The 15260-nt window shown below is 34.5% G+C and overlaps 1 protein-coding gene across 1 annotated transcript in view; it reads right to left on the bottom strand.

Annotated features, from left to right (window-relative positions):
- PIGB (phosphatidylinositol glycan anchor biosynthesis class B) overlaps positions 1 to 15260 on the bottom strand; it is a 31575-nt gene that overhangs the window by 9648 nt on the left and 6667 nt on the right. Inside the window, exons 5-9 of the mRNA XM_044665296.1 lie at positions 12603 to 12733; positions 11273 to 11413; positions 10029 to 10080; positions 5947 to 6158; positions 3854 to 3918 (exon numbers count right to left, since the gene is read on the bottom strand). Of these exons, the coding sequence (XP_044521231.1) occupies positions 3854 to 3918; positions 5947 to 6158; positions 10029 to 10080; positions 11273 to 11413; positions 12603 to 12733 (601 nt within the window). The remainder of the gene's footprint in view (positions 1 to 3853; positions 3919 to 5946; positions 6159 to 10028; positions 10081 to 11272; positions 11414 to 12602; positions 12734 to 15260) is intronic.

Here is a 15260-nt window from a genome sequence, read left to right as displayed (position 1 = left end):
GATCTTAAAACAGTATATGCTCAGTGCACTGGCTATTGTACATACAAAGGTAAACCTTTATAACTATCTGTTTCCAGAACATGACTACTGCCATTATCAAAAGGAAGATATCATTGGTCTCCTCTCCTCGTCCCCTCTAAACCTGTATTTTGCCAAAGCTCCAATATGTAGGATCTTCCATATTATTTCTTATTCTTCCTTATATATTTAGTTTAAACCAGAAGTTTCTTGAAATTTACACATAATTAACATAGGAAAAGGTAAGATATGTAACTGTAAACTTTCAAAACCTCCTGTTTTGCCCTGGCTGCTTCAGACTCTAAGCCAAATTACTTTATGTAATATGCTTAAATGAACATGATTTATTGAGTAAATGGATCTTTTCATGAAATTACCTCTGAAATGTCACATTTTCATGCTTAGAAACTTGTTCTAATGCTATAACTTATTCTGAAGATCATTCATGCTGTAAGCCTTAGAATGGATTTTGGCCAAAAATAAAATTCTTACTGGATATAGATGTATACTGGTATGTGTTTGTGTGTTTATATTAAATACTACCTAAGCCAAAATAGCCTTGACTAAATTTGAAGAACCTAAGAAACTGAAGCATGAATACACTCTCTGAACTAGTTCTCCCTTTTTATCTCTAGTATGAGCTGAGCTATATAATCCTTAGGGTTTTAAATGATCCCCAAGTCATTATCTACATTCTGATAGTACCATCCCAAGCATTTGCAAAATAGGCTGCTTATCTCAAAACAGGCATACTTCCATAGAAGGGCCTACCATATGGGGTATTCTTTTTCCCTGCACCCATTCCTCTTCCTATACACACCTTTCTACCACACTTGTTAGCAAGCATATCTGAAAAAAACATCTGGTTGGGGAATATTCCAAACCTATGTATATAGCACTATTTCTCAAAATGAATATTCCAAAATTACTACACATCTTCATGGATAGACTATATATTTTTCTTGAGCAAAACAGGTGTTGGGGAATAATTGAACAGGTACCTTAAGGAAAGAATGGAAGAAGGAAGGATGAAAAGCTATAATTCTTAGATAAAGATTGGATCTGTTTTTCCATCTGTCTTCTCATTCCTGACTAGTCAAAGTTCAGACTCTCTGCCAGTGAGCTTTGCTGCTTGGTAGGTTTCAACAAAATAGCTCTGTGCACTTATCAAACTCTCATGTCTGACTTTCATTTATTTCAAACTCTCATGTCTGACTTTCATTTATTGATACACATCCTAATGGACCATTCAAAGCTGACAAGTTAGGTTTAGAGGTATCTACAGTAGGATAAGGTCAGTCTGACCATTTACAAAAAGACTACATCAAATTTCTATACAGGTGCTAAGCAGATATCTGTTGAGGAATAGGAGCTTCTGAGAACTTTGTATGTGAGGTATGATTAATAAGTTGGATAACTTCTGGGACGATGGAAGATACCTTGAGTGACAAGAATGTCGGCTGAAGACCTTGGAATGTGCCTAGGGTGGCGTGAGCCAGGGCCAGAAGACAGTTGGAACTGCCCTATAAATACTCAGGGGCAACAGCACTCTGGGTCTCATTTGGAGAATTTCTTGGGAGGAGGGTGGATTGGAGGGAGGGTAGGCTCAGACCTGCAATCCAGAATCTATATCTGGTTGCCACAAGAAATCAATTACCTGCCAATTAATAGAGCTGAGAGAAACATCATCACAACCAACAAGAAGAATATCACTCACCTTCCCTAACCTTTGGCTTGTACCACGGCTGGGCTAAGCCAGGGACTGTGAGAGGGAGAAGAAAGCTCCAGCCTATTACCAAACCTATCATCCAATTGATTTCAATTCACCTGTTTATTTAGATCTAGCTTAATATTCCCAAACCCATTATCCTTCCTTGTTCCTAACCCCTTGTTAAGTAAGAAATAAATCCTGTTAATAAGTTCAAATCAAAGATTGGAGTACCTTTCCTAATTAGTGAAACATCTAAAGCTATTAGGAAGGGGAATTTGTTTCACGCAGTCAGAATCTTAGCATTATCCAACTAGCATATCAATACTAGCCCATATCAACAACAAACCCAACCCCAAGCCAAGAGCTAGAGAAGTTGGCAGCACACACACAACTTCTCATTGGTCACTTGCTTGGGCAACTGTTAAAGGGGACAAAGTGACAGACTCAGTCCAGTAGAGTCTGTCAGGCATAACCCTTTCTATTATCAATACCACAAGCTCAAGTGTTTCCCCATTACCTTTTTAAGAGTACATATAAAGACTAAGAGTTGTATGTCTGTACAGAAAAATGTCAAAATGAGCTCTGAAAACCTCTTAACTTGCACAGATGAGGAGGCAGTTTAATTCCAGCCTAGAATTTTTAGAAACAGTTTTGAGCATAACAGCCGCCTGATCTGAAGTCTCCCCAGCTCCCAATGCAAGTGCTTTTCTTCTTTAATATTATATGAAAAGGACCAACAATTATTCTGAAGAAAATCTTGCATTAGTAAAAAAAAAAAACAACAGATCAGAATTATTCCTAGATAGTTTTAAAAATAGTTTGGACAGGCTTCAATTAAAATGATTCTTTAAAAACAGTAAATATTGGAAGTAAGGCAAAGCAAGCACTAAATCTCTAGCAGAAAACGAGTGAAAAGCAATTTATAGATAAATGATGATTTCTATAAGAAATTAAATATTCAGTACAGGTTAGGCACTTGTTTAAATGTAACCAAAGGAGTGAATCACTTTAAAAACTTGCAAGCGTACATTAGATTCAATCTTTAAAGAATAACTTTTATGTGTTAGAAAAGCAGAAGAAATAGGTTTCCAAAGAGTTTAATATAAGGGATTTTTTTCCTTTGTGAAAATTATTTTAGTTCAGCCTTGTTTTTTAAAAAAGCTCAATATGTACACTTCTGTTATTACCTGGTGATAGAGCCCTTTCATTTCATAAACTTTTAAAAAGTTGCATGTTAAGCAAGGTAGCTAGGTGGCTCAGTGGATTGAGAGACAGGCCCAGAGACAGGAGGTCCTGGGTTTAAATCTGGCCTCAGATATTTCCTAGCTGTGTGACCCTGGGCAAGTCACTTGATCCCCATTGCCCACCCTTACCACTCTTCCACCTATGAGCCAATACATAGAAGTTAAGGGTTTAAAAAAAAAAAAAGAGATACTAGTTAGATTATGTATACTAGTGTGTATAGATACCATGTTTTGTTACAAACTAATTTGAACAGTTACCTGTTATTTTTTATAAAATCAAAATAGCTTGTATAAGATGATAATGGTTCTATAAAAATGAAATGAGGAAACTGGTTAATATATATAATTTATATATGTATCATTTACGTATACATATATGCATGTGTCATAGTCATTTAATATTGGAAGGTAAAGGCACAAAATGAAGATGCAAATCCATTCTGATTTAATAATATTGAAGTAACAGGAAAGTGATCCAAATAATTTGTGGTAAACAAGAGAATTAGGGCTGCCAGGTGGCACAGATGACAGAGTGCCCAACTTAGAGTTAGGAAGACTCTACCTGAGTTCAAATCTAGACTCAGACACTTACTAGCTGTGTGACTCATAGTAAATCACTTAACCCTGTTTACCTCAATTTCCACATCTACAAAATGAGCTGGAAAAGAAAATGGCAAACTACTCCAGTATCTTTGCCAAGAAAATTCCAAATGTGGTCACAAAGAGTCAGACAGCTCTGAACAATAATAAAAACAAGGTAATAGCTAGTCATTGCTAAAAGGAAATGAATGATATAGTTTGATGGGCTTTGCCAAGCATAACTTTTTAACAGTTTTGTAAATAAAAGTGATGGTTTTCCATAATAAGTTAAAGTACTTACCACAGAATACCATACAAAATGGTAAAATTGGATAGATAAACCTGAATTCTTTGTGGCTCAACATGCTGTAACAAAACAAATATTACAGGAAGTTTTAAATATTCTTTCTTACAGTAAATAATAATTTGAGGAATAAATATACTAAATGTTACAGAAAACAAATAACTCTTCAGTTAAACTAATTAAATAATCAAAACCATTTTGCATTGATGATTTTTCTGCAGGGGGAAAGGTCTTAGAAGCACAGATTTAAAGTTGGAAGGGATCCTAAAAGTTATCAAATCCAACTACCTCATTTCCTAAGAGGTTATACAATTTAGCCTGGATCAGATCACACATCTAGTTAAGTATCTTAAATTGTCATCTGAACCCAGGTTTTTCCAACTCCAGGTCTACTATTCTATCAACTGATGTGTTGCCTATATAAGGAGAACTATATAAATTAACATGCACTGGGCATTTCCCCCCCATTTTCTATGTTATTTTAGCAATTATTCTTCTGTAGAGAAAATAGTAACCTTATTACTAGCAGAGATCACTAGCTCTACCCAACCCATTTTGTCACTGTTAACCCCAGTGTGGGATTTGTGTCAACCACAATTGGTATTATGAAAATGGAAATAAGCATGAATTGAGACAGAAGCAGGTGTTCAAAAGGCAGGTTTAAATGTCTTGCAGCTGGCTGGTGCCCACATTTCATATAGAAGAGCTGAAACAGCTGTTGGGGGTTGAGGCATTTGACTTGAAAGAGCTGACAGGCTCCTCTGCCTTCCATCAGACGGGCAGCCCGAAACAACAGCAGCAAAGACGCCCATCATGGGCCATCTCAGCAGGGACACTCTGGGAAGACAGCAGTGGTTCTGTGTCCACAGAATGTCTTCCGAAATGGAGCAGTATCAGAGACAGCAATTGCCCACGTTGAGTGTTCCCTAGCCACACATGTTTCTTATGTGTATGTCCATTTAATGTATGAGAGTATGGTGGGAAAAATGCTGCATTTCAATACCAGATTTGTTATTTACTACATATGTAACCCTGAAAAAGTAATCTGGGCCTCAGTCTCCTAGTCTATAAAATGTAAGAGTTAGACTAAATGAAACTTGGGATCTCTTCTAGCCTAAAAATTATGATCCTGTAATCTCTGGTCACACTTGTTCCCTATGTGTGCTCCTTCTCACTGGGGCCATTGTGCCATGGAAGGAAGGAAAGAAACAAGCACTTATCAGTAGCATCCTTTGTGCAAGGCTTCACAAATATCTCATTTGAAACATTTTATAGCTGAAGAGAGTGAGGCAGACAGAGCTTCAAGCGACTTACTCAGGATCACAAAGCTTGTAAATGTCTGAAATGGCATTTAAATCCAGATTTTCCTGACTCTAGGCCCAGTGCTCTAACCACTGTGCAACCTAGCTGCCTAAAAAAGGGCCATCCATGTGTACAGAGGTAGGGAAGATAATCATTGTTACTTATTTGCTTTGTTTAAGAAAATGGTTTTATTGGTGATTGGTGAAGAAACATATTGTTTATGTTTATGTAGGATCTGAGGTAGCTTTCAGGGGACCCCATGCATAAGAGATGGGCTCCATGTGCTACATTTGAATACAATAAAGCTCACTGGTGCATGTACGTCTTCCAATAATAAAAATCATAAGCTTGGGATAACTTTGTATATTTTCAAGAATTGCTTTGAACAAAAAATTTGTCCCTCTGGAAGATCTGGTAATGAGCCTTTAAAAAAAACACGATATGCTGATTCTAATATCTGTAATAATTCATGAGTGTTTCCATACTACAAAGTGCTAACTGTGATTTTAGGCTAGTAGAAGAAATTTCATTTAAATTAATGAGTTATCTCTGGTTAGAAACTTCTAATTTCTAGGGCCCTTCTTTATACATATTATAAATAATTTTTATTTGATAATAGTAGTATTAGGAATTGATTTAATAATTCTTTTCTCCTGGTACCAAACAATTCCTGATAAACCTGAGCATGCATGAGTGAACTGTTTAAAACAGGATCCATTTAATCACCATACAATTCTTCCCTTGCTTGTATTTTTTAAATTAGTACAAAAAAAAGAAAAACGTCTTACCTATAAACCAGAACTGTCCATACTATAGCCATTAAAAGTATCCGATATCTCCTTGGAGTTAGGAAGCATCCATGAATAAAGAAGGGTAGATGAGGGCCTAAAATAACAGGGAATCCTTGACAGATATACCAGTGCCATGGATGAGATCCATAAAATGTGCCCAAGTTCTTTAGCACATTAAATTTCAAAAAATTAAGTTGAACAAATGTCCACTGAAATATTTGGAGGGAAAAAAATAGTAGTTAGAAATACATCAGAGCTAAGCATGAATTCTAAGCATTTCAGGATCTGACACAATCTTGATTAATTTGAAGCATTTATTATATCTTAAAAATATGAAGGAATAGTTTCTAGAATGCTAGTATCAAAATACTAGTCCTGGGTTTATACCTAATTACTATGACTAAATCGTTCTTAACTATTACTGATGTCTTCACACTCACTATGCCATTTTGAAAATAGTGCTTTAAAGATTTAGAGAAGAGACATAGTTCATATTTAATTGGCATTAATTAGCCTCCAGTAAAACTGTGCTTAGGTTTGCAGTTTTTGGTGGATTCCTAAATGTGTAATTGAGGCATCTTCTACACCATAAACATTACTACTTAGTAATGTTCTAGTGCAGTGATGGGCAAACTACAGCCCGCAGGCCAGATGTGGCCCCCGGAAATGTTCTATTTGGCCACATGCTGTTAATCCTAATCTGAAGAATACAATGAGTAGGATACAATACAATGAAATTTGGAAAGAGTTATAAAACAGACTGACAGATGAGCATTTCCTTTCCTTTTCTTTTTTTTTTTTTAAATTTTTCTTTTTCTTTTTTTTTTTAAACCCTTGTACTTCGGTGTATTGTCTCATAGGTGGAAGATTGGTAAGGGTGGGCAATGGGGGTCAAGTGACTTGCCCAGGGTCACACAGCTGGGAAGTGGCTGAGGCCAGGTTTGAACCTAGGACCTCCTGTCTCTAGGCCTGGCTCTCAATCCACTTAGCTACCCAGCTGCCCCCTTTCCTTTTCTTTTAAAAGTTTGCCCATCACTGCTCTAGTGCTATGACACTTCTGTGGATCTGTGCTCTCACTGATGTGGGTACTCTCCCTCCTCTGGTGAAGACTGCGACCTGTCCACTCCTTACCTTGTACCCCTGACCATATTCTCCCATAAATCCTCCAAAGGTGGGGGCTGCCTGATGATTTGTGGAGCTTTGACATTATGTGTCTGGGCTATCTGCCTGTCAGTTATCCCTGGCTATATGATCAGCCCAAGCTCTTATGGAATGACTTGCACCACTCATTCACAATTAATTCTCCATTGGTAACATGCTACAATACATTCATGCTCATCAGGCTCTGCTGTTTTTTGGTTGATCCACAATTTCATGATTTGCAGGAATAGATATCATCACTGAAGAATACCGAGATTAAAAAGGCTGAGTTTTTGTTTCAGAAAGAAGTTTGGGGTCATTAAAAGCATTACACAATTTCCCAAATGAAATGCAGTTCACCAACTTCCTCCTATTCAATTCGGGGCTTGGTTCTTTGTCATCTGCTATAGGGCTGACAATATATGTACTGATGTATATAAGTCTGGAAAGAAGCATTTTTCACCCCCTAGGTTTTTCCCATGTGAATAGTTGGGCTGAACCTTCTGAGTGATTCTGAATCTTATTTATATGCCTCTACAGGGATCCAGGGCTTCATCTGGAAGGATTTGTCATGTATAAAAGAATCCCTCTCCCTTAGAGGCTCTGCTCTGGATATATTTCATGAGAGTGTCCAGCACCTTTGGCAAATATACAGCTATCCATTTTTATAAGTCCATTAATAGCAGGGTGTTGATGAACAAAATTATCTCTATTTTGCACCTTTCAGAAAAACTTGTATATCATAATATCTGCATAGTAGTCACAAGATTGCAGGAGAGCCATCAAGGAAGTGTGCTTCCTTGAATGAAATACTTTTTAATAGTCAACAGATAATAAGCATAGCAGGATCTAATATTCTCTTCATCTTTCAGTCAGCTGTTTGACTGTAAAGATATCAACTATAAAAGATCATTACAAAAGTCCACTTGTTCCCTCTTCTTGCCTTATGAGAGATGTCCTCAATACATGTGCAGGTTATTCTTATGAAATTTTACAGAAATAGAAAATAGTCACAGGACTCCATAGCCCTGATAAAGCCTCAGGCATACTTTTTTTTCCAGTAATGATGACTATTTTTTTCTCCAGCATATGGTATGGTCCCTTTTTCAGATATCTTGAACATCAGTCTCTCAACACCCTCAATACTATGTTGCCTCCAGCACAACCCTCTCTGCATAGTTTGTTGGAAGTTTTCTTTAGTGCCATTTCTACCCTCTACATGGACTCTAATGTTCTGAATCCAACTGTAGCAGCTTCATTGACAGTGATGGAGAAATAAGTTTTTTACTAAAACTTTGACAGAACATTTCCATTTTTCATCTGTTTTTCTCCTCTCAATTTCATTCTTAAATGCTCTTGTGAGGATCTAGCTTCCTTAAGATCTCTTCTCAAGGTTTCTGTAGACTTGTTTTTCCCTCTAATTCTCATTATTTGAAATGATATTGTCTGGTATTTTCCAAACCATTAGACTTTGTAAGATTTTACAAATAAGTTTATATTCCAAATCTCACTTTACCATTGGCTGCTGAGTCTCTCTGCTCACATTTTTTCTGGCTGGGATGGTTTCTAGAATTGTTTGGTCACTTTATTGTGGTGAAGAGTTACCACTGGATTAAACTCCCTTAGACAAGTGCAAAATAGTCATTGCTGATGTCCTATTTCCATTTTCCATTTTTCACTATTAATAAATTTATTTCAGTAGGTCAGGTGGGAGGTGTCTTTGTGAGATGCTATTCTAATTTTTGTCTTCTGATTTAATATTGGTTTTAATCTTTGCTTATTAAACAAGTCAGATTACTGATGCTGAAATGACTCCCACTCCAATCACTAACTAGTTGTTCCCCATATGTTTAAAAAAATGAATACATAAAATTAAAATATACACTGTTTTAACCACATCTACTATGTTCTGATTCTTTTCTTAAATCCATCTTATGTGGGCAAAAAAGTTCTTTGGTTTATAAACCTCTAATCTCTTCATTTCTTAATCTTCAATCACATTTTTTTCTAATATATTTTTTGCTGTCTTCTCCTAGGTCCACTTTTGCATCGAAGTAAATAAAGTATATGTTAGTTTAATTTAAAGGGCCTTACCAACTTCTTCATAGGATTTCTCTACTATTCAACATCTGCACCATAAATTGATATATGAACTATAGTTATTTTCAGGGTAGTCTTTTTGCAAATGTTTATAATAAGCACAGCAGTATAAAATTATTAACTATCCCATGAAATGAAGTTTTCCTGTGGTTAGCTCCATGAAAATGAAGATTAAGAATGATTTTGCTGATTCAAGAATCATAAAAAGATCTATTTAGAGTACCAACAGTCAAATTATTGTTAATGGACTGTCTTAAAAGGAATCTCAGCACCTTCTAACCTCTTTTCTGTTATGATGCTACAGTTACTGTAGAAATAGATTACAGATCATTCTGCTTAGAGATATGCCATGTATTTTAACAGACTCACTGTGCTTTCTTAGAGCATGTATACCTGATGTCGGGTATAAGGAAGTGAAAGTAAATGGCTAATCATCATGTCATCATTTATATCCAATAGCTTTGAGGGTTCAGAATGGGTATAAGGTGATCTGATTGATTTTCCAAATGACTAATTTACTAAATAATATCTTTTAGTTTTGACTATTTTTGCTAAAAATAGAAAACTTTAGTATATATGTCTTGGACTGATTTATGTTCCAAAAACTACTAAATATACTAAGTAGGAATTATGTTAAATTGTAAGTGATTGGGTTGAATTATACTGGCCCTTAGAGCATAATTTGGAAGGTTTTTTTTTTTTAAGTAAGTTCATATCAGCTATCTTTCTTATGCCCCTTTAAAGCTGAAGTCAGAAAAAAAAATTATGATTGAGTATTCTGGTTAATCCAGGTTTGATTGTACTAAATTTCAAATAGCTACTAATAAATTCAGACTTACCTGACCAAAAAAAATACGATCAATTATCAAAGAAAAACCCAAAGTGACTAGCCTGGAAGAAAAAAAATTGATTAAAAAAGTAATCATTCACTTTAGTCTGAATCTACTACTAAAAATCAAATATTTGCAACTGTAGGTTTCCCAAGGCATTTGCATTAAATCCTTTCCTACTGTTTTGCTATAATATTAAATAAATGTTTTCAAATTCTAAATGAGCTTTTACTGATGAGAAATTGTCTTTAATGTGACATTTTGAGGTTCGTTTTCTTCTATTTTTCTTTTATGTTAAGTTCTAAATTGGTTGTAATTAAGTGTAGAACTATTGTCTCATGTCATAAAAGTTCTTATCTCAGAACACTACCAATATTCAGTGTCGAGTGAGAATGTCATAGAATAAAAGGGTGTATTTGGGGCCTGGAAATATTTAATGCCTGTATAAATAATATGCTCATATGTGCATGTTGCTGGCAATCCTAAATTGGTTTGATGTAGCAGTATATTGGATGACAGGAAGAGAATTCAAAACAACTTTGATGAATACAAGAAATGCCTACCATGACCCAAATTACCCACATGCTATTTTCTTTTTTTCAATTGAGAAGAACGGTAGAAGGAAGAGAAAAAATAAATGCTTGTTTTATTGAAAAATCAGAATGAAAACTAGTTGCCTTAGGGAGTAAATAAATTTAATAATTGGCTACTAACTGTAAAAAAAAGGTTAGTTATAAAAGCCTTTCCAGCTTGCTACCAATATTAATACTGATTCAGAATGTACTGAGATATTTTAATGATCATTTAAGAGTTAATAGAAGGGCAGCTAGATAGCTCAGTGAATTGAGAGCCAAGCGTAGAAATGGGAGGTCCTGGGTTTAAACCTGGTCTTAGTTACTTCCTGTGTGACCCTGAGCAAGTCACTTAATTCCCATGGCCAGCCCTGACTACTCTGCTACCTTGGAACCAATACATAGTATTGATTGTAAGATGGAAGGTAAGAGTTAAAAAAAAAAAAAAGTTAATACAGAAATTCCAAGTTTAAACAGGCTGATATAAAAAAGAAAATTTTTATATAAAACAGTATTTACAGAATCATGATAAGGTAGCATGAGTTGACTTTTTTTGTTTTCCTGAAATATAATATTTCTCACTGCCTTCAAAAAGTATTGAACAAACACGGAAGATATGCAAATCTTATTCAAATGCATATACCAAGAAAAAAAAGACAGACAATTTTAAGGGATACTTACCCAACAGGTAAAAAGTGCTGTAGAACAAGATCAAGTTTTTTCTGCTCTTGCCAGAAATGTCTAAAGAGCAAAGGTATCCATGGAATGACAGCTGTTGGTCGAATGACGAAGGCAAGTGCTACCAGGGATGAGTACATAAAACTATAAACGAGTAAAGTGGGTCAAAGCTCTAATATATTTCTCTACTTTGAAATTTAATAATTTTTTCAAATTGTGATAAACAAAGGAGACTGAAAATGAATACAGTTTCTTCTTGTTAAAGTTATTCTCATGTTTTAATGCCAATGTCTAATTTATAAAATATGCACATATGGCTGAAGAGCACACTATTATATGCCTGTCACTAACCTTTTTTTTCAGTTAGTAACCTATTATTAAATTTCTTTATTCCCTAAGGCAACTATAGCTTTCATTCTGATTTTTCAATGAAAGAAGCATTTAATTTTTCTCTTCCTTCTACCTTTCCACTCAACTGAAAAAAAAAAAAAAAGAAAGAAAAGCCAAGCCCTTATAAAAAATAGAAGAAAAACAGATTTTTGCATTGGCCATGTCCAAAAATGTAGGTCTCATTCTGTCACTAGCCTTCTAAAAAAAATTCCTGATCACAGGATGAAGGTCTCATAAAGAAGACTTAGACCCCTTTTCTCAGTCCTGAAAACAACTTTAAAATTAGTACTAAGTTAAAGAAATGTTATGGTTACAATACTTAGGTAATGCAACATAAGCAATGATACTTTAAGAATATATGAGATTTTGATTTGCAAGTAAATTGTTAAAAGTTTCCAATCCAACAGAATTTACTAAGACGGTATAGTGAATGGCTAATGAATAAATCATTTTGTAAACACCAATAATTCAATTCAATATAATTCAACAAATATTTAAGTATTCTACTAAGCATAGAAACAAAAAATGATAGTCATTGCTCTCAAAAAAAATTTCTTTCTACTCAAGGAATACAACATATATGCAGATTATAAAATAGAAAAATTATAGGAGAGGGCACTTGATAAGAATCTTTCAATGTCTATTGTAAAGAGAGCAAAGAGAACACTTATGCAGTTTTCAGGACTGCAGTAGGAAAGAGGAATTTAATAATATTACTAATTAATATTAATAAAATTACTAATATTTACTAATAATAAATTAATAATTATATTATAATCACATACAATTACATAATAAATAAAATTTGCATAATTAATGATAATAAAAATATTAATTAATATAATAATAATAGTAATAAATTACTATGTTTTGTATTTCTATTTTCCTATAGCACAAATCAATAATTGCATCTAAAGGCCTAATTAAAAATGGGATTCTTTACCTGTTCACAAACTTAGAACCTTCCAGTGGGTAGTAGAAAAGAGCAAAGATGGTGAGAACAGTTTCCATGGTGTTTGTGAGAGTTCTGGTACAGCAATACCAAGTAAACCAAGAGCACAACTGGCAAAAGAACTAAGAACAATTATATGCAATGGTGTGTGGAAAAAGTAATAAAAAGGTGTTGCTAACCCTTTCCTATGGGAATAAGTACACAATTCTCCAGTTTGAGAGAAAATGTCATCATTTAATAGATAGTATGTCATTATCCACATTAAATATTCATGAATCACAGGATTTAAAATGAAGAGACCTCTAGTCCAACTCTCTCAATTTTACAAATGAGGAAACTGAGGCACTGTGGAGGGAAATGGCTTGCCCAGGCAGGGTCATATGGAAGGTAAAGTGCAGAATTAATATAACACACATAATTTAATAACCTCCACTGGAATTCTACTTGTATCATGTAGATAACTTCAATAAAGATAATTCCTTAATGATTTTAAACCTTTGAAACTGAATTTCTCCTCAGAAATACTGATATTACTAGTACTTAAGGGCAAGGCCTATTAGTGCCTGGTACACTTAATATATACTTGATGAGTGATTTCTGATCTACAGTAAACTTAGCTCTGTTTTTAATAAGTGTACAAGACACTAGAATGCTAAATACTTTTATGAAATATTTAAAGGGGGATAGTACTTCTGAATACCCTGAAATGTACTTATTTAATGATAAATTCTGTTACACAGTTAAAGTTAAATAGATTCAATATATGAACATTTTAAAATAATGAAGTTTATAAAAATTAAAGTTATTTATAATGATCAAAAATATTACTAGAGAATATACTAATTATATACTTCCAGGTGCTAGTGATCACATAGAAATCACAAAGGAAAATGTTGAGATCTTCCTTACCCAGGGAAAGCACAAAAGAAAAAGTTCTCTTTGGTATGTACAATAATGTTTACAAATTATTTAGATGTATCATTTCCTAGCCAAAGTATTGTTTTGATGGGTTCATTTATTTATTTTTAAAAGTATTTTTGACAGTTCAAATGAATTCAACTTTTATAAGAATTATCCATGAGACTTCCTAAACAAAGCTATAAATTAGAGCACAATATGCCTGAGAAGTAGTAATGTCTTTGGGTTAAATCCTACTGCTGAGGTTACAAGATTTAACAAGAACTCTACAATACTTCTAGTTCTTAATGCCACAAATGTATCCAATCTGCAATAAAACAACTGAGGCAGAGCAACAAGCCAATTAACTTTATTAAAGGGACCTGGCCTCCAACAAATAGGATCCCCGACCACCTTCATGGTTTAAGACTTCTTGTTCTAGGAGACAACAGTTAAAACCCTTAAGTCCCAGAGGGTCAACCTTTTAAGTACAAGGCCATCTGGACTGGTATAGTAGAAAAATATACATTCCCATTGGTGAATCACCATCAGGCAGGTCTAGGCAGAACTGCTACTGGCTCATTGTCACAAAACAACAGGGTGAATTTATGATAATGGGCCAAGGTCTGAAGAGTGGAGGCAGCTCCATACATACAGCAAAAGAAAGGCTTTTATCCAAAATCATGAGGCGGTCAAGATCTGCCCAGTGTTGTCCAATCAGGGAAGTGACCAAGGGGCTCCTAAAATAACCAGGGACTTTCCAGTGAACTTTATGACATCTCTGTCCCACAGAACAGAAATGATTAAACCTACAGTGGAAATGGATAGGTCTAAGGATAGCTCCATCTTGGAGCTATGGCCAGGCAAGGGCATGTCCTAAGAAGTTCTATAGTCTAACATGAAGTGAATCTATTTAGCTATTCAACTTAATCTAATTATGCCGAATTATATTATTTATTACAATTAGTTGCTTATCCTTAACTGATTAAATGTATATTAACATCTGCAAATACAAAAGAAATAATCACTACTTTTATGGAAATCACATAAAACTAAATAATAATGATTGAAACAACACAGGGATGGGTAAGGGTCTACTCAAAATGGGTAAGGGTCAAATTATTTCTCACATAATAATTGTTTTCACAGTTATGTTCTGTTAATGTTTATATGAGTAGCCCATTCAGAATGAATAATTTCTTCTTTGGCTTTTTGGGTGAAAAAAAAAAGTTTAAAGTCATCATGTTTTGGAAATTTTAACCTTTGGTGGATGGGGATACATGGGGGGTACAAATAGAAGAACAGACTATTTTTTTTTTTAATTAGGAAAAAATTATGCTATACAGTTCTATGTGAAAAAGTTAATTTTAAAGGCATAATGATGAACACCTTTTATATCTTTATATTAATTCAATTGACTTGTACCTTTTTCTCTTCCCCACAAATGAAATTTACAAAATACAATGGGTAGTTTTCTGGTCTAAGCAATATATAATATTTGATAAGGAAGTGAAACTGCCCATTAGGCATCCTTAAGTCATGTTTCAAAAGTCAGATTGTAGACATTAGAAGTCCAATTTTTTTGGCTCTTTCTGCCAATCTTCTGCTTCTCAGTAGACCTCTATGTTCCAGGTTTGAGACCTAGACCTGTTTTTTTTTTCTTTAAACCCTTACCTTCTGTCTTGGTGTCAATACTGTGTGTTGGCTCCAAGGCAGAAGAGTGGTAAGGGTAAGCAATGGGGATCAAGTGAC

Source organism: Gracilinanus agilis, chromosome 2 (genome assembly GCF_016433145.1).
Source record: "Gracilinanus agilis isolate LMUSP501 chromosome 2, AgileGrace, whole genome shotgun sequence".
In the NCBI taxonomy this organism is placed as follows: Eukaryota; Metazoa; Chordata; class Mammalia; order Didelphimorphia; family Didelphidae; genus Gracilinanus; species Gracilinanus agilis.
This window is presented reverse-complemented; position numbering and strand designations above follow the sequence as displayed.